Source organism: Colletotrichum graminicola (genome assembly GCF_000149035.1).
Source record: "Colletotrichum graminicola M1.001 genomic scaffold supercont1.17, whole genome shotgun sequence".
Classification (NCBI taxonomy): Eukaryota; Fungi; Ascomycota; class Sordariomycetes; order Glomerellales; family Glomerellaceae; genus Colletotrichum; species Colletotrichum graminicola.
The window spans coordinates 321,403-347,472 of record NW_007361021.1 but is presented as its reverse complement, the minus strand read 5'-3'; the positions used below and the strand labels follow the sequence as shown (position 1 = coordinate 347,472).

The 26,070-nt window shown below is 56.4% G+C and overlaps 7 protein-coding genes across 7 annotated transcripts; 3 read left to right on the top strand and 4 right to left on the bottom strand.

The window, feature by feature from the left end:
• Positions 1-2,326: 2,326 nt before the first annotated feature.
• Positions 2,327-2,788, top strand: GLRG_05146 (uncharacterized protein; the record flags this gene model as incomplete). Its single annotated transcript, XM_008095831.1, has 1 exon — positions 2,327-2,788. The coding sequence occupies one exon, from the start codon at positions 2,327-2,329 to the stop codon at positions 2,786-2,788; it is 462 nt and encodes a 153-aa protein (XP_008094022.1).
• A 10,729-nt stretch (positions 2,789-13,517) lies between these two features.
• GLRG_05145 (uncharacterized protein) lies at positions 13,518-13,997 on the top strand (the record flags this gene model as incomplete). The annotated part of the gene is made up of 1 exon (XM_008095830.1): positions 13,518-13,997. The coding sequence occupies one exon, from the start codon at positions 13,518-13,520 to the stop codon at positions 13,995-13,997; it is 480 nt and encodes a 159-aa protein (XP_008094021.1).
• A 566-nt stretch (positions 13,998-14,563) lies between these two features.
• On the bottom strand, positions 14,564-15,414 carry GLRG_05144 (isochorismatase; the record flags this gene model as incomplete). Its single annotated transcript, XM_008095829.1, has 3 exons — positions 14,564-15,042; positions 15,110-15,292; positions 15,357-15,414. The coding sequence occupies 3 exons, from the start codon at positions 15,412-15,414 to the stop codon at positions 14,564-14,566; spliced, it is 720 nt and encodes a 239-aa protein (XP_008094020.1).
• A 2,554-nt stretch (positions 15,415-17,968) lies between these two features.
• GLRG_05143 (Snf7 family protein) lies at positions 17,969-18,715 on the bottom strand (the record flags this gene model as incomplete). Its single annotated transcript, XM_008095828.1, has 2 exons — positions 17,969-18,607; positions 18,668-18,715. 2 exons carry the CDS (start codon positions 18,713-18,715, stop codon positions 17,969-17,971), a joined length of 687 nt encoding a protein of 228 aa, XP_008094019.1.
• A 1,686-nt stretch (positions 18,716-20,401) lies between these two features.
• On the top strand, positions 20,402-21,269 carry GLRG_05142 (CS domain-containing protein; the record flags this gene model as incomplete). The annotated part of the gene is made up of 3 exons (XM_008095827.1): positions 20,402-20,429; positions 20,556-20,948; positions 21,055-21,269. The coding sequence occupies 3 exons, from the start codon at positions 20,402-20,404 to the stop codon at positions 21,267-21,269; spliced, it is 636 nt and encodes a 211-aa protein (XP_008094018.1).
• Positions 21,270-22,325: 1,056 nt separating this feature from the next.
• On the bottom strand, positions 22,326-24,073 carry GLRG_05141 (RNA recognition domain-containing protein; the record flags this gene model as incomplete). Its single annotated transcript, XM_008095826.1, has 5 exons — positions 22,326-22,602; positions 22,652-22,725; positions 22,774-22,938; positions 23,764-23,793; positions 23,846-24,073. The coding sequence occupies 5 exons, from the start codon at positions 24,071-24,073 to the stop codon at positions 22,326-22,328; spliced, it is 774 nt and encodes a 257-aa protein (XP_008094017.1).
• A 1,471-nt stretch (positions 24,074-25,544) lies between these two features.
• Positions 25,545-26,025, bottom strand: GLRG_05140 (oligosaccaryltransferase; the record flags this gene model as incomplete). The annotated part of the gene is made up of 2 exons (XM_008095825.1): positions 25,545-25,773; positions 25,844-26,025. 2 exons carry the CDS (start codon positions 26,023-26,025, stop codon positions 25,545-25,547), a joined length of 411 nt encoding a protein of 136 aa, XP_008094016.1.
• Positions 26,026-26,070: the final 45 nt, after the last annotated feature.

Below are 26,070 nucleotides of genomic sequence, written 5' to 3'. Positions count from 1 at the left end.
GTTCATGTCCTTTCGGGTGAGCTCAGTCGGCCAGCCACGTTACATGGTATGTTGTCAAGTACCCACCGCGCGTAAAGTATATACAGAGGTACCTACCTTGCGGCCATGACTCTCTCGCATCTTTCCCCCCCCTCCCTGTGCCTGCCGCTCTCCAGACGTGCAGGCAGGAGAGAGAGGCGGTCAAACACCGCTCATTCTTTTTCCGTTTTCCGCTTTCTTTTTTCCCCAGGGTGCCTGCCGCCGCGCTGCGCTGTAGGTAGGTAGGTAGGTAGGCCCTGTCGCCAACGCTTCTCCCGTTGCTTCCCCGTCTGCGGGCTGTGTGTGTGTGTGTGTGTGTGTGTGCAATACGGTAAGTCGCCCAACGGTTGCCCTCTCCCATATAGATCCGTACTTTCACGATAGTCACGATAGCAATACGGGCGCCCTTCCCACACTGCCGGCTGTGGCTCTCCCCTCTCCGTTCCAGCCGGGCCTCTCGCCCCCTTTGGGCTGCGACAATCTCTCAGGTCCGGTCCAGCTGTGCTGCGGAGGGGGACAGAGTGCTGCTGTGTGTGTGTCTCCTACATAGTACGCGCGTGGGGGTGGACAAGCGACACAGGCACACCGACCGGGGTTGCCACTGATTGAATCGGCCATTGACCGGCGAGTCGGCCAGACACGCACGATAGAGACAGACAAGAAGACAAAAGAGTCAAGAGAGTCAAGCCGTCGGCATCGGAAACTGGAGTTGAGACTCGGAATGGAGGGCCTGGAATGCAGATTGACTCCCTTGCATACCTTGCGTGGTTGGTGTTGGGGGAGTGGTTGCACCGCTATACTCCGTACACAGTAAGGGTTACAAGGCCGTCCGTTCGTTTTCCATCCTTCCCCACGGGCGCATTCCCCCCCCGCGGCCTTGCGACTCGTCAAACCCGGGGGGCTTTTTTTGTGTGTGTGTGTGTGTGCGTGATTGTTTGCTTGCTTGCGCCATGATGTTGTCTTTTAGTGTTTTCTGAACAGACGGGTTGATCCGCTCGTGGGTTGGTCTTCGTTTGTGTGTAAAGTTGGTGTATCATGACTCTTCGGGTCTGCCGTCCGAGTCATCTGGGTGTTTCGACAGGAAACCATCACGAGAAACCAACCGTCCAGCGTCATCACGATATAACGACGGCGTCATCGTCGTTAGCACGCCAAAGAAAAAAAAGGAAAAAGACAAATAAACAAACTCCCGGTGGAGGGACACCACCACCACTACCCTCAGCTAACCAGCCAACTTAGACTCAGTCAGGCGCAGACACGAGAACACACACATACACATCATCATAATCGTCACCGCGGAAAGCAGGATTTCTATTTTGCTAAATGCGGCCATACCCTCCCTTCTCAGTACCGTGATACGACAAACGGAGACGCGGCGGCTGCTGCACCGTACCAACAATAGCCGACGGACGGACTCTCCCAGCAACGCCACGGCCAACAGGAGGGAGCAGCCAAAAAAGGCCCAGGCCCAGGCCCAGGCCCAGGCCCCCCGCGGTCCCCAGTAATCGCAGTAATCGACGGAGAGAGAGAAGGTCAGTCCAAGGATCAGGAATTCAGAAATACCGTGTTCTCTCCCCCGAGACCGCTACCTGCACGAGTGTTCGTACCTACTAATAGGCACTCCGTATAATAGGTACCTACCCACCGACACGCCTCGACCGTCTGGTCCCGTCTAGTTTCCGTCTCGCACGCCCCCCTTTCCATCCTTCCTTCTTCAAACCGACAACTGCAACCGCCTTTCCTTCCGTCTTGAGCCCTCAGCTCTCGGGTCTTGACCGCGTACCCCCTTCACCCCCCCCCCCCCCCAATTTTCCACCCCCAACTGACTCTTTCCTTCTGCTATCTTTCTCATTCACCCCCCAACTTCCTTCTCCGTCACCGCCTCCCTTGCCTTGTTTTCCCATCCCTTCGGGATCCCGGGAACGCTGTTGCCCCCAATTTTTAGGCTAGCAAAGTACCAACCTGGCCCACCCTACGAAATTCCTCGGAACGTTGCTCTGCCCAACCTTGCACCCCCTCCCCTCTCCCCTTCACCCCCCCGGGTCGTACCCCCTTTTCTTCCACACCCCCCCCAGCACGCCCCTCTGGTTCCCAAGAAGACCAGAGCAAAGGGAGACGCGCCCTCTTCGACTTATAAGTCTCCCGTGTCCACCTTCCTTCCACACTCACAGTTCAACGCAAGATCAACAATATCCACAACCAGAGTCGTATACGAACAAGACTTCACAACACTCAAGCAACTCTCACCAACCCTCACCTTCACATACATACATCTACACTCAAACACACGCACACACACATCGCAGCCATGTACGGCTCATACGGTTCATACAGCTCCATGGGCGCCGTCTCCATGACCGCCCCCATCGACATCACCCCCAGCAACATGCTCGCCCACGACCGGTCGTGCGCCTTCCCTTCATGGCCGCGCCGCGACACCCTCGCCGACTTTGACGGCGAGTCCAGGGCCACCTCGTACCTCTCGGACGAGGACCTCTTCCCCCAGGACTTTGAGGACGACTCCCACAGCGTCGCCAGCTCCGGCAGCTTCTCCTCCCCCAACTCCCGCTCGCCCCAGATCAACGAGGCCGAGCTTCTCAACATGGAGCGCGAGCGCATGGCCATGCAACGCGAGGCCCTCCGCTGCGTCATGCTCGAGAAGGAGCGCCGCCGCCAGGCCGCTCTCCAGCAGAAGAAGTCGCAGCGCCGCGGCAGCTCCAAGAAGAGCCCCAAGAACAAGCTCGCTTCCATGACCCCAATCGCCGAGTGAGAGCTTCAACGGCAAGCAGCTGCTTCTTCTCCTCGTGCCTTGGCACCTCGCAACCGCCTACACCTTGTTCGGACGACACGTCTCGCCCAACAAAACTTTAATCAACAATACCACGGCACATGCACAGCTTGTTGCCGGCGAAGACCACCCGATGTGCCTTGGCGACCTGGTCCCAGGCCTACCCTGGTCTTCTAAACATACACACAACAACACACCCGGCCACTAATCACCGTGACCGAGGCATCGAAACTCGGATGCTACCGCCACCGCCTCTACTGCTCAGCCAGATGATTCCAAACCGGCCTCTTTGCAATAGCATGGAGCCACTTGGGACGGCGTGTGGGCCAAAGCCGACTGTGGGTGAGTGTGTCTCAGCCACACTTGCACAAGCCCCGGTGGTGTCGGCCAAATACCAAGGGAAGAGTCAGCCGGGTACTGGAAAGCCGGTGTGGCAGGTGAGAGGGACAGGTGCAACCAAACACCTGTATCCGTGGACTCGTGGGGTGCATCATGGGCCACAAGCATTTCACATGCTGTGAAGGCTGGTTTTTATTTTTCTTTGCTCTTTTTTTTTTTTTTTTGTGCATTTCATGTTGATACCCCCCCTGTACGATGACCCTCCGGGGCCACGCTATTATTTGTTTGCAGCATGGAGTTTTTTCTTGTTTGGTTGGAAATGGATCGGTCAACGGATCGACTTTGGGGGAGGAATCGGGTAGCACCATGGGCTACAGCACATTTGCATCTGCATTTTACCGGGGTTCCATCATGGACCATTATCATCATCATCATTAGTCCTCCCACGGCATCGTGGGGGACTGCTTCACAACTTAGCTTAGTATTAGTACGAGATACCCTTCGCCTCGCGCGACAACAAGATTTGATTCTATTCTTTACACAAACATAATGGTTACAATACTCGCGTGCCGTGATTGCAGGAAGAGGAAAGGAAAAGCAACAATCAGACAGGCCAAGATTAGCAACCCGATGACTTCATTATTGCATTCCCGGCCATGATTAGACACCTTTGCCTAGCTAGACATGTGTCTCGGAGGCGTCACACACAGACACGGACACAGTAGTAGCACATGGGGAGAGAGCAAGGTGTCGGGATGGATGGGTTGCGAGCGGAGAGTCATAGTTTGTGCGCGTCAGCATGCGTGGCCGACTCGATTTACCCCAAGGGGAAATCATGGGACGGGGGATGCACCGGCCGGCGACCGTGGAGGAGGGAGGAGGAGAAAGAGAGAGTGTTGCTGAGGTGAGTTTCGCGCCGACTGGCTGATCAGCTTACGCCGCGGCCGTCGTCGGTGCCGGCGTACAGGAAAGACGAGGGGAGGAAAATAAGCGAGGCGCCGACCAAAGGAAAACAAACCTGTTGGGGGGGGGGGAGAGAGAGAGAGAGACAGAAGGTTTGCGCTGTTGTTAGGCAGAACAGAGACAGGCAGACAGCTATTGGTGTTGGTGTTGGTGTTGGTTCGGCGGGCGGTGTCGTCATCGTCGACGCTGGCGCTCTCTCGCCCGTCTGGTCTTTGGGGGGGGGGGGGACGGGACAAGCCTTGACGCAACACACGCACGCAAACACATGGATCCAACACGCACACCACGCACACACGTTGGACGCTGAGAGTTTGGGGGGAAGGGGAGGAGGGGCCAGGGCCAGAAGAGGGACATTCTGGATCTCTCACTGTCTTTCTGTTTCTCTTTCTCTCTCTCTCTCTCTCTGCGACTCTCTCGTGCGCTCGCTTGCTCACTTCTCAAACGGTCGGAAACGGCCGGGAACCCCATTCAGATGCAATCGCCGGCACTTTTTCACCGGGCCCCAAAAAACCGGCAAACTGGGCGCGCTGGTTGGCGGCGGGGCTGGCTGGCCTGGCTGGCCTGGCTGCCCTATCCCCCTCCCCACACCTCCTCTTCAGCCCCGTAACGGACCCCGTATCAGCGCCCTCTCGCTGTGTTGTTCTGTGCTGTGTTGTTGTTGCTATTGTTGTTGTATGGGTGTGTGTGTGTGTGTGTATGGGTGTGTGTGTGTGTGTGCGCTGCGCTCTGCTGCCACCCGGCGTCGTTTAGCCCAGCTCGTGTCCAGTGGCCCTCTCTCTCTCTCTCTCTCCCCCCACACCCGTCCGAAGGACACAGCCTCACTCTCGGCTCCCAGACTTTGAACCGCATTACGAACGCCTATTTTCCTCTCGTATGCCTTCCTGTTTTGCGCCACGGCAGATACCTCGGGCGAACCCTAGACGAGGAGGCCCAAAAGTCATCTATTCTTGGGCCAAAATGACCAATATGCAGCCCCCAGATCCCCCGGTTTTTTTCACTTTACGGATACTGTCCCGGCATTTCATCCGGATCGGGTTCCTCGGTTCGTTTGCTCGTTCGCCTTCGCCTTCGCCTTCGCACCTACGATGTACTACACACAAGGCCGCCCCTCGGCCACGCCCCCCCTTTCCTACGAACCTGCGCCACGGGACAAATGTTGGTTCGGGCCTTTTTGACTGTTCCCTTGCTCCGAAACTCGATGCGTTTGCACTTTTCGGAGGGTGCGCGCGCCAACTCGACCGATGCTAGCGTATATTCTTTTGTCTTGTTCTTGTTGCGAAAAAGGCTTACCAGCGGATCGTGGACGGCGGTGGATCGTGGACCCGGGGAGCTGGGCCAGCCACACTTCTTCGTTCGGCAGATGGCGTACAGGCCATAGCGCCCCCGCCTCGTCCTTTCATGTGAACCGCGGAGCCTTTCCGGTTCTTGACCTTGATTCCTCCCCCCCCCCATTTTAGACTCTATCTATGGGGGGGGGGAGAAGTCTTGGACAGCGGCAGATTACCGAGGTGCCGCGGAAGCGTCCAGGGATATCTCGATTTTGGCCTTTACTTTCATTCTCATCCCGCCGACGGACGATAATAGCAATGCGGGAGACTTACTGTTGCCAAGGCCGTGGGGGAATACGGGATCTTTCGGACTCGGCATCCGGACGAGGATGGAGGGGATGAGGAACGAACGTCTCAGCCCGAAGTCTGGGCAGCGGGTCGTAATCGCGACACGCCGGCGGGGCGCGGGACAGCGCTTAAAGTTGATCAGCCGCCGAGTGCGATGCTCTCGAGACTTTGTTCGTTGTCGGGTCATTCGTACCTCGGAAGCGTCACGAGACGTCATCTCGAGTGTTCAGGTTCGGCCTCGAGGCGCAATCGAGATTGTGGATCGTGTGGCGCCGGGGTGGGGAGAGAGGGAGGCCTCAGCCACACCTGGGGAATCAACAAACCTTGGCCTGCCGTCCATCATCCATGTTTACGATGTCGAGGGTTCACGCAGCAGAGGTCCCGAGACATCCCGACGGGTCGTGGGAAGGGCCGATGATGATGATGATGATGTATGGCGTTTCCATTCCATCATGCACTACCACCACCACCACCCCCCGGCGAGCGAGATCGGACATTGCAGAACGCTGCGTGTTACCTCGTCCTCAACCTCGGAATCTCGCCGGGTGGGGCAGCAGGCAGACGTGTGTGCAGGAAATACGATGGACCCTCCGATGCAGCATAAGATGCTATGTGATAGGGCTGGCTGGAACCTGCTTTTTAGCTTACGAACAACAACAACAACAACAACAGCAACAGCAACAACAACAACAAGCTGCGTGCCGGCACGGCGGCGGGTGAGAACGGGATGTCGAACGGCGAAGAATGACGGAAAAGACTTGGCGATAAGCCAGTCCGCGGCGGCGCCCCGCAATGCACACAATGCTGCTTATCGCGGGGTAGGTAGGCTTGAAGTTCTGTGTGGGGGGGGGGGGGGGGGGGGGGGGCCTGAGCAGAGATGGACGATTAGCAGCAGCAGCGATAAAATAAAAAACAAAGATATATGGAGAGCTTGCGACTGAGATCCGTCAAAAACCACGGGGGGGAGTTGCGGCGATACCGTTTAGCCATTAAGGCCAACGGTTTGGTCCGCAATTACGGAGTACAACTACTATCTAAGTTCACCCAGCGCTGGGCCCGCGGTTCCGTAAAGCGGCTATGGCAGCGCGGTACCGCTGAAAGGTGTGTGTGTGTGCGCAGGGCAGGGGTTTAAACTGCTTTAACCGTCGGCTCGGTCCAGCGCTGGAAGGTGAGGAGGATTCAAGGCGGTCAGAGATTGCATAGGTAGGAGCGGATTGCGCCTTTGCTCTTCCCCCGCCTCTTGGGTTATGGAAGAGAGCATGGAGTCTACGTAGTAGGGACCCCCCCATGCACAGGAGACCCATTCCGGCGCCTGGGCCCTCGTTGACGGGTTCATGCCCCCTCTCTTTAGGTATCTCGCTCGCAGACGCACCCCCCCCCTGTACTGTCTGTCCCAGGTTCTGGGTGAAATGGATACTGGGAAATTTGGTTGGGCTGGAGGATATGAAACGGGGATGCACCCAGCGGATCCCAGCTTGTCAAAGCCGGTCGCCCTCGATCCACCGCCCGCTGAGTGACAGGACGATCGCCCCCGGGGGGGGCAGGACGCTCTAGGCCCTTTCCAGGCTTCGCTCTCTTTCCTCTTTGGGCATCGCCGGCGGCCCTTTCGTGGAGCTTCCGGTAACCCCCTCCCCCGTCACCCGTGGGAGAGGTCTCCCCTCTTGGGGCATGGCAGAAAATCTCTGCTCGTGGCCCACACGAACGGGGAAGGATATTGCACGTTACGTGTATACAATACGGAGTACGGATACACGCCCGAGGTATGGGATGCCCGAGGTATGGGATTCGCATTCACGGCGTGTCGGCCGGCGAGATTCCGGGGACGTTGGACACGTTGCATAGGAAAGCGTGTGTAGTATTTACCACGTAGGTGCTTGTGGTGTGTTGGAGACGTTTGGACGAGAGGGTTTATGGACAAGGGCAGTCCCGTCAGCCCCCGTTGGGGAATCCGTACGGCCGGAAGCGGAAGGAGAAAAGGGCCCAAGGGCCTTTTGCTGGAATCTCTCGGTGCTTCAGGGCTCATGAATCTTGTTTGGTCGGTACGGTACCGGAAATGATTCAAGACCCACAGCAAGCTCACTCACTCGGTGTCAAGCTCACTCAGTGAAGCGTGAAGCCTTCCTTGCCCTGACAAAATCCTTGCACACCCCCGTTCCGTCTGATGAGGGGAAATTTCCTTGAAAATTCTTTCCTTCTAGCGCCCTTTGGAGATACCCACCCCAGCCTTCTTTTGCTCGGAGAGAGAAAAAGGCGTGTGTATGAGAGTGAGAGTGAGAGTGAGAGTGAGAGTGAGAGAGAGAGAGAGTGAGAGAGAGAGAGTGTGTGTGTATGGATATAAGGTTGTTCGACCGCGTTACCGCGTAAACCCTCGTCTCGGGGTCGTTTCGGTAAATGGGCCAGACCGAGTCGTGTGTGTGTTGGCTCGTGAGAGAAGGCGAGCTCGGGGCGCATGAGTCAAGCCGGTGTGGTTCAGCACGACAACTGAGTCCAAGCCGTTATCGGTTATCGTCCGAAGCGGGCAACCTCAAGCGCACCGGAGCTTGTCTTCCATGGAGGAGGCAAAAAAAAAAAGGTTGCTTGTTGAAAGCCATACCATACCATACCATACTACTTCGTATACTGCCTCCAGTGCACGAATGCTACATCGCATGCCTGTTTTCGGGGTCCTGTTTGACTTGATCTTTTCCCTGTCAGAAACGTGGTCCCGCACGACTCAAGTCTCCCCTCCCCACGAGTCGTTTGCAGGTTTTCAACGTCAGCGATGACTTCAGTCGGTATACGGAGTATCTCCAGCGCATGGCCAAGACTGGGGACTCCAAACCCCCATTTCTTTCTCCAGTCTGCCGTCATTCTGGGGCAGGGCACTGACCCCCAACGAGCGGCTCCCGCATGACGTTTTCTTTTCCTGCGTATGTCGTCGTGCTGACCGAGGTCAAACCTGCCGACACTTGTTTTTTCTTCCTTTATTTATTTATTTATAACTGTTTGCCGGATTAGGCTTGGAAAGAAGGAAAGAAAACCCGGGGTAGAACGACACGCCTGGGCCGTTGCCGGGTTGAAACCGGAGGCTGTTCAAGCCACGTTCAGCACCTAGCGCTGTGCACCATCCGTACGTACGTACGGATACCCGCGCTGATCTATTCCTGCGCGCCAGGAACCGTGAAACCATGCGCGACGAACTACCTACTACTACATAGTATGTACGGATGTTTGTGCCGTGCAATCTCCTACCTACGCACCTACGCTATCTATCCTCTGCGACCCTGCCGTGCAACCAACGCCCCGCGCCAGCCAAACAGATCTGTTTCACCTCTTTGCTTTCTCAACCACAGATCTCTCGGCATGCCCAGACCAAGCAAAGTGGGAACAGAAGGGGGGGGAAAAGACACAATGGTCGCGTCGCATTCGTCGTATCGGGGGGGGGGGGGCCCACGACCCGGAGTCCCATCCGGCCGTCCCTCGAGTTTCGGGAGGAGGGGGTTTGCTGGAAACGGGTTGCGCGCAGTTACATGGTACTGTAGAATCAGGAAATAAATCCCGGACACTGGGGACCGGTCTGTCCCAAGAGAGGGGGATACGACTGTCAGACTTGCCAGGAGTCGCGGATGGACCATCAGACGGCACCGTTCATCCGTCGTGTGCGTAGGTAGTACATATACGGAGTACGGAGTACGGAGTAGTAGATGCGAGATTGACCCCCACACCCAGGCCGTATTGGTATTAGATCCTGCCGAGGTAAAAACGTGGCAAGCCGGTTGGCTCTCCCACTTACGGCCGTTACCGCCAGAGATAAGGTCGCCACCACCACAGTCCCTCTACAGACGGGGCGAGATGCGAATAGAGTGCGAGGCGTGGGCTTCACCGGCCACCCGGACCGGGCTTATCTCACCACCCCTTCGTGTCCTTCGTATCTGTATACGATGCACTACATACCCACGTACGCCTGACTGACTCACTTTAATCACGACGGAGCTTTCGCCCATGTCGCCATCTCCTGCTGTCCTTGCCTATTATTATTATTATTATCATCATCATTCCTTCGGCGCCCGACGGCCGACAACCACGCCGCCCTGCTCCTCAAACGTCGGGACGCCCGCCCCCTCTTCCCGCTCGATATCGCCTGGCCTGGGAGAGAGGGCGCGGGCGGGCTGCTGCTGCTGCCGCTGCTGCGCTCGGATCGCGCTCCTTCGTAGTTAGGGGGTAAGATCCGTGCGACACCCGTCCGCGCTCGCGAGGCGCGCCGTCACGTTTTATTTTTGATATCCTGGCGAGCGTCTGTTCCCCGGAGAGCCCCGGAGGCCAAAGCAGAAGCCACCCGTCGAGAGCGCGAGCGCTAGTTTCGCTCCAAGCCCGCGCCACTCGTGCCGGGAACCATTTTGGGACGCCGTTTTCCCGGGACCTCTCTCTCTCTCTCTCTCTCTCTCTCTCTCTCTGCGTGGAAAGACCTCGAATGACGAACGTGGGGGTTGCCGGTCGTTGAGTGATGTGTGTACGGAGTACTGGTTGTCAACTCTTCCACCACACCTGGCCCCTGCCGGAGTCGGCCCCGTCGGCGCCCACGGATAAGGCGGTCTGCAAACTGCTTTATGCCCCGCAGCGTTGCTATGCTGGCGCTGCTTGCTGGCTTGCTTGCTTGCTGTATACTGCGTGCTCTGTCCTGTTTGCGAGGCGCTGTCAAATTGCTTTTGGATTTGTTTTTCTTTTTCTTTTCGACCATTTCTTCTTTTTCCTCACACCCCGCCGCCCCCTCCGTCACCGCCTTATGCCCAAACGCACACCCGCATACGATGGACGCACATGGCACCCGTCGGGGTCGAACACTGCAGGTCTAGACCGGCCGGGGCCTTGCAGCGCAGGGGAGGGGGTGTTGCGCACGAATTGGTCGGGCATGAAGGAAAAGAAACATGCAGACACACACACACACACTAGCAGATAAGTAACAAGTGACAAATGACCGAGGGGACACCGGACGGTTCTGGGCCCCGTCCGAGCGGGCTCGGGGAACTCGCGGCGGCATGTAATACCTACTACCGTATGTGTCTGGCGGTCGATCCCCTACCCTCCCCCACGGCCTGGGTCTGCCGCGACCGCATCTCGCATCTCCAGTGCCATCGCCAGCGGCGCCACGCGGCAGGCTGGCTACAGAGGCGGTGTCGAGACTCTGTCGGGAGATGCGCGCGCGACCCCACGATGCTATCGTGCATTCCAGCCCTGAGTGCGAAGAAATGAGGGAGAGACACTTACCCCCCCCCCCCCCCTTTTCGCTGCCGCCGTCTCGTCTTACACGGCATCGTATCTTGTCAGCAGCCTCGACACCGGCCATGCCAATCACCCCGAGGCCCAACGTACGCCGTCAAGATAGGCCGTTGTAAAGACCCCACGCACACACACACACACACCATCGGCGTTCCGTTGAGACGCCGTATCCCCAACAGCCAGAACGGCCGACCCTCGTAACCACGGCCGTATTCTGTCTTTCGTAATCAACAAGTAGGGTGCTGTAGTGAGCAGTCCGTCAGACGGGCCTCGCCCGCGATTTGCAACCCTCTTCCTATCCCACCCATGCCGTTTACTAATCCCCCACCACGTCCGAAGCGCGGATGACTTATACACCCCGCGCCAGTCGCGACCCCCATGAAGTCACCCAATGGCGCGGCGGCTCCCCGTCACACGCTCGTCACAGTCGCTGATTGCCAATAGCACGATTCTCGTCTTTCCTTTGGATGGGAGGAAACAGCGGTGTTTGGGGGGCCCCCTATGACCGGAGGGTGATCGGGGAGGCCTGACTGGGCGGTCGTCGGAGGGCGGGCGCGTGCGAAACAAGGAGAGACGTGGCTGCGCTCCAATCGCCGCCCGGCGCATCACGAATTGGCCTCGCTCTTCTGCCCCCCCATCTGCTTGCTTGAGTTTGCGCCGATTCTCGTCACTCCCGTCGGGGGGCCGTCGTGTTTTGCGGTGGTCATGACCCCCGCCACTTTGTGACTCACCCGCCGCTGATGGAACAGAGGCAGGCAAGGCAAGGCAGGCGGCCTGGCACACCGCCGACGTTCCTGTTCTCACTCGTCCCTATTCTTGTACGCTATGCGCCATGTCATCCACCCATATCATCCCGTTGCTGCAGTGCTGCAGTACTGCATACGAAAATCCGATAGCGGGCCGCCTCCAGCGCGCCATCCCCCCCCCCCCCCCCCCCATGGTCCGATTGGATGGGGCAAGTCTGTCCACAGTTTAGATCGGCCATTGATGTGTGAGTGGAGATGAAAATCGCGTGCGAGCTCAGTACGGTGCACTACTACAGGGCATTCCAAGAGCCTTTTCATTTTAGTCGCAAGAACCCCCAGACTTCGGGTCCGAGCTTTATAGAATCCCTCTTTGGAACGTGAGTGTGCGTCGCCGCGAGCCCAATTATATTGTCCCAAGGTTCAATCTTTACACCTAGTACGGATACTATCTTGTTGCGCATGCAAAAGTATCGTAGATGTCCGTCGCGATGTCTTCATTTTGCGCCACCTCGATCCCTTGGGCTCCCCAACATGGATGGACTGGGATATTGCCTAGACACGCCCTTCGCTTTGCCCCACATTCAGGTTTTACACGTAACCTAAGGCTTGAACTCGCTCATAAAACTTCTATGCTATCTGTTGAGAGATTAGTCTTGGGACTTTAGATTTCGTATCACCTCGGATCACTGCACATCTTAGTGCGGATGCCCGTTTGATTTCCTTCTAAGCTCTATCATTCAAATATCAGAATCTGTGTTCAGGTGGAGCCCCCCCCCCCCCCCCCCCCCCCCCCTCCATGGTGTCCGAGCATGCACACTCCCCCTCCTCTTCCTCCGCCTCCACTCCGCCCTTTCGCGCAGGGTGCAGGAGGCAGCTACTGCGTATGATTACTCTTACGTGCGGTACGTAAGGAAAAAAAGGGCGCGCTCCGGAACAAGGCGGTGGGTGCGCGCCTGCGAGAGTGCCAGCCCGGGCTGAATGAAGCCAGGGGCGGCGGCGGGGAGGGGCTGTCTCGTCCCGATTCGCCCGGCCATCGCACAGCTTGCATCCCGTCCAGTGCCGAGAGGGACGAGAAACGCAGATGCCGGTAGGCGGGAGCTGAAACCGTCGCCTTTTTTTGAGTTGAAGCCGCCATGCCTATCGACACTTCGCGCGGACTGCATCCGCATCCGCGGCCCCCCCTCCTCCTCTTGGCCGCTCATGGACGTCACATAGCGGCGCGGAGAGGAATGAGAGGAATGCCAGACCCTTTCCCCGAGATTGGGTTGTCTCGTCTTATAATCTTCTCATCCTTGGCGATCAGCAGGGTGAGAATGAACTGTCTCTCATCGTGTCTCAATGCCTACATCTATCAGGGGGGGTGAAATTGCGTGAGAGGAAGAGAAAAAGCAAGACATATAAGCGCGGTTTGAAAAGGCAAAGACACAAAGGGCCTAGACAGCTCCATTCCAACAACCTTTCCCCCATAATCTCTGGCTGTTCTGCGACATCGCCCCCGGTCGCGGACGGGCAACTGGTTGACGCATCACCGCAATGTCTCTGATCGCGTCCCCCAGGTTCGCCAGGGGGGGGGGGAAAGGGGGGGAACGACCTGTTCCGCGATCTCTGTTTTTGTACAACCAAGTGACGTCCTGCGCCGTTGGTGGGGAGAGAAGAGAGGAGCGCCCTGACCACACCCAAAGTCGTCGACCTCGCGCTTGGGGGTCTCACGAGAGGAATGCCGGCTGCGAGTGAGACGCATGGTTTCTCCTTCTTTTTTGCCCCCTTTTCCCCCGAAGGCGGCATCCAGAAATGACCGGCTTGATGGCGATCGACCTCCCGACGCCCCTCAGTCTCCCTCGCAGTCGTCGACGGCGACGATGGGTGGGCGTGAGCGTGCGGTGGGTTTCAACACGGATGGCGCCCTCGGGCATGTGTGGTGGTGGGTTGCATGCAAAACGCCCTGGTACCATCGGAATCTGGAACTCGCATGCCCCCATCCGCGTAGTTAGGCAGTTCGAGGGAGGCTGGTGCGTATGCAGGGCCATCTGGATCGAGCACATTAAACCCCCCGCTCTTTTCGTCTCATCCATTGCGGCACCACGATACGGAACCTGGCGGTGCATCAGCCTGCATGCGGACAACGACCCCCTGGCCGTTCCGGCACCATCTACGGCAGGCACGGCCGCTGTCAACCCTACAGTTGATGTGCCCGCCTTTAATCCACGTGCCAGAGACGGCGAGGTCATCGGGACAGACATCGGTCGCTGCGCGTTCGGACCCCCGACGTAGAATCCGCAACGGATCCGGATATGTGGGTCCAAATAGCCGGCGCCGCGTTGGTCCGTGTGGCCGGCGTCAGGAACCGCGACTTGCCTATTCGGGATATAAGTCCTAGGGGAGACTGGCTGACGGCAATGATGCGCAAACGGCCGAGAGATACCATACTCGGAACACCCCAAGCTGGCCGGAAGCGCCTCGGCAATCTCGGGTGCTCGCAGTAACGTGCTTGCCCCATCCAGAGGCTTCACCTTTTACCCGCACCTGTGGATTGAGGTGTGCAACTTCATTGGCACTACTGGTTCGCGGCATCGGCAAGCAAAGTGTGGGTGCTGGACTGGTCTATTATGTTTGCTCTAGAGTCTTGCGAAACAAAACAAAGTCACCCGGAGAATGCCGAAATTCTAACAATAACCGCAGAGGCTCATGAAGGAGAGACTAGAAGATGAAGAAGCACACAAAGTCATGTTGAGCGGTTTCCGATAAAGGGGAAACCCGCTCTCCACCGTCCCCTTTTCATTACTTTCCCGAGAGGAACCGTGTCATCCTCCCATCGTTTTTTTCCATGGGCTTTTCCCTTACAAGGGCAGCGTCGCCTCGGCGTCGCTGATGCTGCCGTTGGCGACGGCGGCGCGGTGGCCGCGGGCGAGGTAGCCGTAGACGGGGTAGTACTGGTCGAGCCAGGAGTAGAGCTCGAGGGCGCCGGGGGTGTTGCGCCAGTCGCGCATGAGGTCCATGGCGATGGAGAAGAGGGAGACGATCTGGACGCCGGCGGCGGCCATGCGGTCGTTGGAGACGTCGCGGATGAGCTCGGTGGTGGTGCCGGAGGCCTCGACGTTGGCCCAGACGGAGTAGCCCTCGGCGCGGAGGGAGAGGGCGAGGAAGGTGGTGCAGACATCGGTGGTGATGCCGGCGAGGATGATCTGCGACTTGTTGGCGGCGCGGACGGCGTCGCGGAAGTCCGAGTTGTCCCAGGCATCGACCTCGCCGTTGCGCTTGATCAGGGGCGCGGTCGGGTGCATGTCCAGGATCTCCTGGGGGAGGGGGCCGTTGGGGCCTTGGAGCTCGTGTCAGCCTTCTGTGTGTCTCGCATATGTGGACAATTGGAAAGGGGTAAGACATACCGGTCTCGGCAGAGGTGGTCATGACGACGGGGAGGTTAAAGACCTTGGCCATGGAAGAGTGGGCGAGCATGGAGTTGCGGTAGAGCGTGGCATCGAAGTCGCGGGCGAGGGTGTAGAGGCCCTCCTGCATGTCGACGACGAGGAGCATCGAGTCGTTCTTGTTGAGCCTCTCCCAGGGGACGGCTGCGTGCTCTCCTGTTAGCGAGGCTGCTCCTTTAGGCAGGGTGAGGGGTATGAGGATGCTCACCATCAGCGTTGACAGCGGCGAAGAGCGCCGAGACGGCGAGAGACAGAGAGAACTTCATCTTGGCGAGAGTTGTTGGAAGCTGGTTCTTCGGGGAGCTGGTTAAGTCTTTGGGGATTGAAAGAAGACTGTGATTGACTTGTCTGCTGGATGAGGATGGGAAAGAAAGACGTTGACTGAAGGCGAGACCTGATGCTCTTTATACATGAGGTTCTGACGATACATCACGGCAGCTAGAGATACCATCACCACCAGGCTAGAGGTTTTCGCCCCTGGGGATGCCCGCCCCACAATGCCAACGACGTCGGCATCGGCCCTTGGCACTTGAATGACCAAGCCGACCCCTTTCCCACGATGCGGGATTTCCAATGGCCCATGTCTTTCGAGATGCACAGCGGTTCTACGTTGGGACTAGAATTACCAAGCGGTTCGCCAAGGCGAAGTATTGATTCCTCTTGCCCCCTGGAAGAAATTTCCCGGTTCCGAGAAAGGACGTATTCGACCATCGCGAATGTCAGGTTGACGAAGCATGAAGTGTATAGATGCTGTCCGTTAGTAAGCTCCCCCTGTTGGCGCGACATAGACCGGGAACCCGGGCTGGTCTCTCGCTAGCTCCGGCCTTTTTCATTGGTGGCCTGGGCCTACCGAAGCGTCTGGGGCCGTGGACGGCGGCGGAACTCCGCCTGGTGCACCCGCACCCTTGGATGAAGTGCGGAGAGCCTCAATCTCGCATTTCTCTTAGGGACTCCAGATTCCATGGTATCGATCGTCCCCAGATCCCGGTCCTGGGATTTAGAAGCTGATGCGTGGGCTTGACTAAGCTCGACGGCACCGTCGTCGCTGTGGACGGAAGAGGCTTGGCAGACCGGCGGGTCGGCGAGCCTAGAAGGAGTGCGCATGCCATGCCCGCATGACTTCATTTCCCTTTGGTTCCGCTGACATGGGCATGCCAGAAGTCCAGGCTCTGCCAACCCGCCTAGTTGGCCATGGGAAGATGGAGCTCGTTGCTGCTGGCTTAGCTAAGGACCCTGTCGGTATTGGATAAGGCTTTGGTTATGCTTTGTGAGGATTGCGTCCCGCTCCGCTGTGGAGACGGGTGGCGTCGATACACCGGTGCATGTGTCAGCACCCAGTTGGAGCGGCTTGTCCTCTCCAACATGACTAAGGAGATTTCAGGCCGAAGAGCATGGCTTGGCGAAATTTACACCCGTCCACAGCCAAGTTGATTCGACATTTAATACCACATTCTCCATACCGGCAAGATCGGAGCCATTGGCCAAGAGGAAGCGCTGCTTGAGATGTGCACCGTTGGGTTCCTCACCCCGTCCGACGGACCAGTGATTGTGACAGTTGGATGCAGACAGCTTACCCAGTCATCAGAAAGATCAGTCCGGTCTCTGAAGAGGAGAATGACCACAGCAGGTCAATATGAGGGCGCTTGAGAGCTTGTACAGAGACTGGATGTTCCCTGGGGCTCAATGTTGACGCCTGAGAGGAAGCGAGTCGAGACAAAATTGAATCTCAGAGAGTTGGAAGCACGCATGGTCCTCGAACAAACATGTTGGAGGGGCGTGTCGAAGAGTGTTGCCCTCGTCATCCATCTTGCTTGCTATTGTATATTGATTCCAACAGCCAAAGTGTCTGTGCGTTTTGATCACGACAAACAACGTATAAGTCGAGCTCGTTCCCAGTCACTTTTCTTTTCTGTTTTTTCTCCCTTCTTGCTGTTCTTGTTTCCATCCTTGTTTCAATCCCAAGCTTCACCCCCATTCTCATCCTTCGTTCCATTCTTATTTAGACGTGTAGGCTGCAGAGGCGCCAGCGGCGGTGGCAGCCCTGGGGGTGGCGCTGAGCGAAGGAGCGCGGGCGGGCATGGCCCAAGGGGCCATTGGCGGATATTGATGCTCTGTCAAGAGATTCGTGGTGATGCTCGTGATCGTATTGGTCGTGGTCGTATTGGGGTCGGCGCTGGGGGTGCAAGTTATATGAGCAATAGTGCCTTGAATACAATATACCTACTGACGGGATAGGCCGGTCAGGAGGGTCATCCTAATCACCCTCAACGAAGCTCCAGATTGGAAATGTGTCATTCCAGTGCAACAACCGACAAAGATGTGGCAAGCATGTTCCCGAAAGTAAGACCGCGCTCATTCGTGGGTTGAAATACACAATGAGACCAGAACGGCACGGCACCATCAAGTCCAGGAAGCTGATTCATAGTCGTGACATGTCATCATTCAAAATGTATCTCTCTAGGTCTCCAATTCCATGCAAATAGCCAAATGAAGAACCCTTGCCGCACCTTACGGCCATGGACAATGCTTTCGTCCTCTCGAGGTGTCAAGAGACTGTATACTGCTGAAACGCGGCTACTCCCAACGCCGGACGAAACAATAAACATGGCCTGCGAGAAGAGGAGAAACCTCGCGAGGAACAGAAGGGCATCGACAAACCACTGTTGGCGGATGCCGAGTTCGGTGTCAAGCGTCTGTGAGACGCTGAATCCGATCCCACGGGGATGCTCCTTCTCTGCAAACTCGAACTGATCAACCGACCGACACCCCGTAAACATGAACAAAAACGCCATACGCCGTCTTTATCGAATATGCAAGTCCTTAACTTCGCAGGGCCTCGAGCCTGTTGCGCATTTGGTCCATCATAGCCTCGGCGTCCTCCTCTTCTTCCTCGGCTTCGACCGGTTTCGGCTCCTGGTGGACCGGCGCCGCGGGCATCTGCTCCTTGGGCATGCGGTCTTTGAGAATCTCGCCGAGCACCTTGTCGACCTCACCCTCTGCCTCCTCTTCCTCAAATTCGTCCATGTCCTCGGGCAGACTTTCGCCAACCATTTCCTCGATGATGCCAGCCTTCATCAACTCGACACTCAGCTCCTGCATCGTGCCTGCCAGCTCGGGCAGACGGATCAGGCGGTTGACGTCCTTCATCACGCCGACACTCGCGCGGATACTGCCTTCGATCTTGCGCACGGCAAAGGCTTCATTGACCTGCATCTGCACGCTGTTGAGCTGCGCCTTGGAGGTGACGAGCCGGTTGCTGGTCTTTCGTGCACGGATGAGCTCCCGGGCGAAATCGCGAGCCTCCTTTTGTGCTTGTTTCTGTCTCGTGGGGTCTCGTTGCGCTCGCCTGTCGGCCTGAAGGATGAGGTTCTTCGTCTTGGCTTCTACCTGCCTAACCTGGTTGATGTCGCGGTCTAGCTTACGGACGTTGGCACGGAGGAGGGCGTTGCATTTGCGCAGCTAGTAAGAAAAGCCAGGTTAGCAACTTGTATTTGGATTGCCATGACGGACTCGGTTTACCTGCTGCTGCGGATCAGGCTTGACGAACAACGCTTTGAGCGTCTCCATGGTGGGTTGATCGGCAGGCGAACGACCGCAGGCCGTCAATCCGTCAAGACAGGGTGAAATTCGGGGTTTGGTCGCAGAAGCGTGTGGAAAACTGGTGGATGCGTGCCGGGCTGTCACCAACCTTGTCTGTTTGACAGGATCAATGAGCGCTGCCTTGGGTTGAGAAGCGATGTGTCGTCATTCCCTACTTGCTGTGTTAACTGATACCACCTGTTAGTGGGGGATTGTCGTCACGTGGAGAAAGTGCCACTCGAAGGCATGTAAGTAATTAGCCGACTGGAGACATGTATGCATCTACTGGATAGCTGACTAATTCAATCCAGTCCACGATTGACCCAACGAAGCAAAACGTCGGTTAGGTTGATACTGACGCCGCTGAACTGACTTCAAGACGAACCCATAAGCCTAACCTCGTGCTAAAAGTAATGTCGCCGTGTTGCCAAGCAGTTCAATTTCTACCTTCATGGCGGCATGACGACTACATGAGATCCATGCAGTCCGGACAGGCTTACCCGGCGTCAACAGGAATTGATGACATCTAGGTGCATTGGTATAGTTACTACGCACACTACGGTAGACAAATCGCGTATTCCGGGCGAGCCCTCACAGCAAATAAGACCCAAGGTGGAGAAGGGGCTTGGGGGAGGGGGAGCATGAAGATCTCATTGCTCCGTTCGTCGGAATCGCGAAAGACGAGATGAAGTTGGCTAGACACGTACGTGTATCATGATAAGCACAAGCACATTGATCTTCAAGTCTGGTTTGATGACGACGTTAGCGCTGAGGGACTGGGAAACGCTGCGGAGAACAGACAGTCGTTTCGAACGCGATGCAAAATTTCAGATTGCCTCGCAGCAGCTGATACAACTTAAAGAAACACAAGACAGTACAAAAGCGACCCGAGTGCGGTTCACAGTTTCTGCCATGATGCGCCTAACTTCAGAGCTGAGGGGAAAAGCCAGCATCCACTCAGATCACTGTTCGTACCTACCTATTTCGTGGGGTTGCAAGGGGGGGGGGGGGGGGGGGGCTGGAAAGAACTCTGGCCCTTTTGGCGAACGTCAGCAAAGAGGGGAAGGCAGGGGACGGTACTTGGAACTGGAGCCAAGGTCCCACGCAAATGGAAGTACCTGGTGGTCGCTAGAATGGCAGGAAGAAGCTCAGCCAGGTGCCTGGCCCAGAACAGAGAGGGGCCGTTCAGCCCTGCCAGGGTCAGGTCGGCGGCGGACCACGAGCATTGTGTAGGTCTGTCTGCCTGCTTAGTGCCTAGGTACCTATGTAGGTACACTAGCAGACTAGGTAGTGTGGGTTGCCGCCAAATCTTTTGGATTCGAGCGCCTTCTATCCGTACAATTGCCCGTGATCTCTGCAGGCGGCCACTAGAACCCACCCAACCTCACGACCGTCCCCAACCAATGACCCTGCCTTTTCAATCTCGTAGCCTCACAACCTCCTTCCAGCTTCTCCTCCCTCCCACACTTCAACCGCCGACTCCCACTTCTTGCAACTCGAAACAAGTTGTCAATTTTCTTTCCGCACGAGAGACCTCCTGATACTCTCTTTGCTTGGTCATCTTGCTACTTGCCATTTGCCTGACAGCAACCCATTTGCGCTCCGCGTAAAAAGAAAACTACCCCTCATCCCACATCATAGCTCCTTTTACACGACACATTGAGAACCAGCAAAATGTCTGCCACCACGTCAGTCCCCGAAGGTATGTGCAGGCTCTTCCTTATCCCCAATCAGGCATTTGATAATATCAATCGTCGCTTCATAATCTCCAACAAATTTAATTTCCGTCGCATTCTCGACCAAACCGGAAACTAACCAACCGCAACAGTTCTCTGGGCCCAGCGCTCCAGCTCGTCTGAACCCTCCAAGAACTTCGTCTACCTGACCATCTCCGTCCCCGATGTTCCCGCCTCAAACCTCAAGCTTGACCTTAAGCCTACCGGCTTGTCGTTTAGCGGCCACTCCGACACCCTGAAGCGCTCATACGCAGTAGACCTCGAGTTCTACGCCGAGATCGACCCCGCCGAGAGCAAAATCAACCACACTGCTAAGAACGTCGAGCTCAAGCTCCAGAAGAAGGAGCTCAAGGAGGAGTACTGGCCCCGCCTGCTCAAGGAGGCCAAGAAGGTTCACTTCCTCAAGACCGACTTCGACAAGTGGGTCGACGAGGACGAGCAGGACGAGGCTGCTGAGGAAGACTTCTCTCAGTTCGGCGGCATGGGTATGTAGCTCAATCCATCCCTGTTGCGATATCCCGTCATTGGCGGATTGTGGCACAGACGACTCTTCCATCCACAACATCGGAGGCTAACGTAACAACTTTATAGGCGGCATGCCCGGCATGGGAGGTGCTGGCGGCGACTTCGGCGGCATCGACTTCTCCAAGCTTGGCGGCGGCGGCGGCATGCCCGATATGGGAGACATGGAAGACGACGAGGAGGGCGAGGACGACGATGACATGCCGCCTCTGGAGGGCGAGGACGACGGCAAGGCCCCCGCCGCCGCCGCCGGTGATGCCGACGCCAAGGCTGCGGAGAAATAAATCATCTTATCCTCTGAACCACTACCCATAACCGAGACGGCTTCCTGTCTGTGCTGAGCCAGCGACCATGGCTACGCGAAGACCGCGGGTTACGCTCTAGACTAACGACCTGAATGTATTCCCTTTTGAAACCAAAAGACCGAAAGACAGACGATTCGTGAAATTTGGGACTGGTTTTCATGTCTATTGGCGAGAGAGAGAAAGAGCAAGAGAGCGGGGGCCAAGAGAGGCGACGACGGCGGAGACATTTGACGAATGGATACCAAGGTCCTCATGTTTCTCCCATCTCGTGGCGATAGCCTCTTTCCGTAGGCACCCGATCCTCGAGGAAGCGCGCCTGATTACGACGAAGATGAATCAATCCAGCAAACCATACATACCCAGCTCTATTCCCCTTGTGATGTTGTACAATCTTGATTCCTGCTATACCATACGTCCAGCGCGTCCAAATGATAACTGCCCAAGTGCTTTGTTAAGTGAGCGACGAGAGACGCCGCCCAAGATGGAATGAGGGCTTCTGTACATCGTCATCAAGACTCGACCCAGCATATATACAGCGGTGGGTTGATCGCAAACGTTCAAGACAAGGGAGTTTGCGAACCATACTTCACACAGGAGAGAATCCAAGTCCTATTCACCAGTAATTTCATGGAATGATCAGTAGTTGGGGGCCCAGCGCTTTGTGCATTAAAGTCTGTCCTACGATGGGTTCGCTATGATACAAGCCCTGTTGTAACCTGGGCGAAACAGATGAATGGTTTATGGGTGTTCCGGCTCATCGAAGCCGAAGCGCCGTTTTGTTGTGTTTTGGGGTCGCGCCGAAACGCTGGGAGAGGGGCAATTTGCAAGCTCGAAAAAAGCAAGCCGTGTCGAAACCAAGCCGGGAATCCTTGAACCTGCGCGTGTGTTCACTCTCTTTCCGGCAATCTGAACGAGTGCTCCATGAAACGTGAAAAGGGAAAGATGACGGGCGCCCCTGCGCGATGTACCTCTTCGACCTCCTTCAATCATGCCCTTCCATTGGTGAATCCAAGATCAAGCCAAACCGCCTTGTCTTTACATGATTTCGTCTTCCATAGGGGCATCGCCGTTGGCCGCAGCCGGAGCCGCAGCAGCGGGAGCAGCGTTCTCCCCGGCGGCGTTGGTGCCGGACTCGAAGTAGTCAGCCATCTCCGAGTCCAACTCCTCCGCTGTCTTCTTCGCAGGGCGGCCGGTGCGTGCACGGCGTTCCGGCTTCTTGCCACGAGCGCCAGGGGCAGCAGCACCCTTGTTGGCAGCGTTGGTGGTGTTGCGCTTGTTGTTGGCAGCGGACTTGGGTTGAGCCTTGGGCTGACTGCTGACTAGTTAGATTGCGCCTGATCGTCCGCTAGGGTGTCACTTACGTGGTGCGCTCAGCAAGCGACTTCGTGGGCGGGATGACGTTGGCTGCTTGAGAAGCACCGACGACAATCTCAATCTGCATCGAGTTAGATTTAATTCGGAAACAACAGTGATGCTGTCGTACCTTGATAGGGCGGTTGTCGACGAGAAGACCGTTCAGCTTCTGGAAGGCCTTGCTAGCGCCGTCCGGCTCGCGGAAAGTAATGTTGGCGATTCCGCGACTGACAGAGTTGGGTCCGTAGGAGATTTCCACTCTCTTGATAGGTCCAACTGACGTGACGAAGTACTCCTGAGGGGAACCGATGTTAGTTATCCGCAAGCGCTGATGTTTATTCACAATCGTCGTCCGAAACCGCGCCGCACTAGGGCAAGAAATCGAGGAATCCAAGTATGGTCGAGAGCACGATGAACGAAGCAGCGAGCAGAGCAGTGAGCGTTAGTACGCGTGTCAGCGTATATCCCCCGGGAAACAGCGTATTGGATTGTCTCATGCTCAGTCGCTATCACTTCGGAGGGTATCACCCCAAGTCGTAACAGCTGCTGAAGGCAAATCTCGAACCAGATAGCCGTAGAACCGCGGCAAAGACCGTTTTCAGGCATCAAGACCGTCTGTGTGGGAGCCTCAGATCCCAGCGATGCGCAATCCAACTGTTCGTAGGTTGGCATATCGAAAGCAATCAAGCCGAATATCGAAGCCGTCCTAGCCTGTACTGCGCCGATGCTCACTGCTGTGCTCGCTGGAAAGGGCTTCATATCGCATTGCCATGTTTAACGGGCAGCATCAGACCAAGCTGATGTGAATGTGCGTCATAGACAGCCAACGCCCCGTTTCTCAGTCGGCGGTACCACTCTGCTCGTGTGCTGACCAGGCTACTCGAGAGGATAATGTGGTTGCGCGACAGGGGCGTGCTCAACTTCCAGTGGTTTCTGCACCGTATTTCAGGACCGCAGGTTTCAGGAAGGAGTCTTGCGGCGTCTTGGCAAATTCCAGTTGGCAGGTGGCAATGGCCACGCAGGGTTTCCTCTCGCTACGACGCCGGTTGGGAAGGAGGACGGGCGAGAAATAACATGTCGAACAAAGTCCGAGGGCTGAAGAGCCTTATCGGCAACATACCTTGATCTGTTGCTCGTTGACATCCTTGGGCTTTGAACGCGTTAGTCTTGTCTGAATTCCAGACGCAAGAAGAGGATCTTACCAGGTTGCTCACGATGACCTTGCTGTCACCGGTGCCTTGCGCGGGCTTGGCGGCATTAGGCTTGTTTGCGGAGGCACGCGCAGGCTTTGATGTCTTCTGAACACCGCCGACTGGAGCTGCGGCAGCTGGGCGACCGCCAGTGGATCGTCGCTGAGAACGGCGACCGCCGGCAGAGCGGCGCTGGGTGGAGAGAATCTCGTCAAGAGACTGGTTGAGCTTGGCAGACATGATGAATGTGGATTTCGGGGTGGCCGGCTGGGTTGTTTTGGTGATATTTATGGTAAACAAAAAAAGATGCTGCGATGGAGTAACAGCTAGGTCGATGGCTCCTTCCTACTATGGTTCGGGCCAAGAGCGCGATCCGAGATGAAGATGTGATAAGGCGAAGAATCAGAGGTCGACGCGTTGATGATTTGCGCGACGACGGAGGTCGTGTGCGAAGTGGTCGGTTGAAGAAGAAAGTAAGAGAGAATACAGAGGCTGCACAGATAATGCAGCAAGAGAAAGAGAGCGCGGTCTTGAGGTCGAGGGGTCTTGTAAAGCTAGGGTTTTGAGGTTTGCCTGGGGGTGGGAGGAGAAAGGTTACGAAAGGAAGGGGAAAGGCGAAAAGGGAAAGGAGAAGGTCAGTTTTGCCAGCGGAAGCGTCTGACCCTGGGGGAAGCGGCAGGCTGCGGGCGCGCCTGACCAAAACAAGAGGGGCCTAAAAGGTGAGGACTCCGGTCCTTGGGCGGCGAGCAAGGTAAGCTAGTCCGTTTCGGGAAGTGCGACAGGGGTCTACTTGAGCTGCTGCTGCCTCCTCAGCCACACATCATCCCCTGGCTGCCATCCTGTTGTTCGGTTCCCGATTCAGGGACGTTCGCTTCACTTTTGACTTCTGCATCCGTCAGCTTCCTTCTCGAAGATATCTGGCTATCTGGTAGCAAGTGCAAAACAAACGGGCAGGACGGTAGCAGCACTAGAGGCGAAGATGCATCGCATACAGGACGGCGAATCTAAGCGATACGACTATCAATGAGCCGGAAAGACGCAGGTGCTACAGGGCGTCTTATGCTTTGGCAAAGCCGCGGACCCTTGACCAACATGTCAGCAAGGGAAGATCATGAGGACAAGGAAAGCCACAGCAATCATGAAGTACTATGTGAGAACAAACATGAAGCTGCCTGCAACTTAGCAAAGCCAGTGGCTCAAGAGGTGCTAGCATTACCGTAGGACTTCCTTCTGTTCCAGAGCTAGCAATCCGACCTAGTTAGCCTGACCCTGCGGAGAGAGGTTATCTTCGCATGCCTTTGCAGCACTTGGTATCTGAACCCCATATCTAGTGCAAACCTGGGTGTTGCCTGGCGCACGACTTCTCAAGAAGAATCACGTTCATTATGCAGTGCTTGCGTGTTTCAATTGTGTATCTTGAAGGGGAGCCTGGCGGCCCCTTCCAAGTATCTGCTGCTTTCGTCGCAAGTCAAAACAGCGTTACATTGTTGTCCTTGTTCTTATTTACGCGCGGTGCTGAGCTGCGGCAAGTGCCTATCGTTGTGTCCCTCGCCTCCTGTCTCTTCCGCTGTCGATCGGAGTCTTGTGTCGCCCACGCCGAGGCATCGCCGTCATAGTTATCGCAAACGCTCACTTTTGCCTTCCTCGCCAGTTATAGTACAAATGGTCCATCTTGACCATGTTAGACTTAATCCCACGCAGGCGCGGGCCTCTAAGACACAGCCTTTGCGGACTTGGCAGGCTGGACAGGCTTCGCGGGCTGCTCCTCTTCTCTGTTGACTTCGACGTAGTGGTAAAGAATGATCAGAACCATAGCGGCGGAGCCAAGGAAAATCGCAAGGCGGTAGAGATCGTTGTCGGATATCATGATGGGCTTAGGACTATCTGTGCAATAGTAATCGGAGTAGGCGTCGTGGTAGGTAGAAAGTTTACGGGATTGTCTGCGGTAGTGTAAGCTTTCTTTACTTTGCAAAGTAGACCTTAGAACAATCCGTAAGAATAACGACTTACGTTCTCCCAATGCTGAGTCCACAAGTCAGGAACAAGAAGTGGAACGATAGGTTAGTGCACTTGAATTTGTCTGGGCGGCGCACATGGAGCTTGAGATGAGGACGGTGGTGTTGAGCCAAACGGACAACTAGACCACACTGGAGCTTTCGGCCGGCCGCTGGAGTGACTTGCTGGTCCTCCATTTCAGTTGCCGTGACCCTGGTCAACTCTGCCTGCGCTGACGCTCC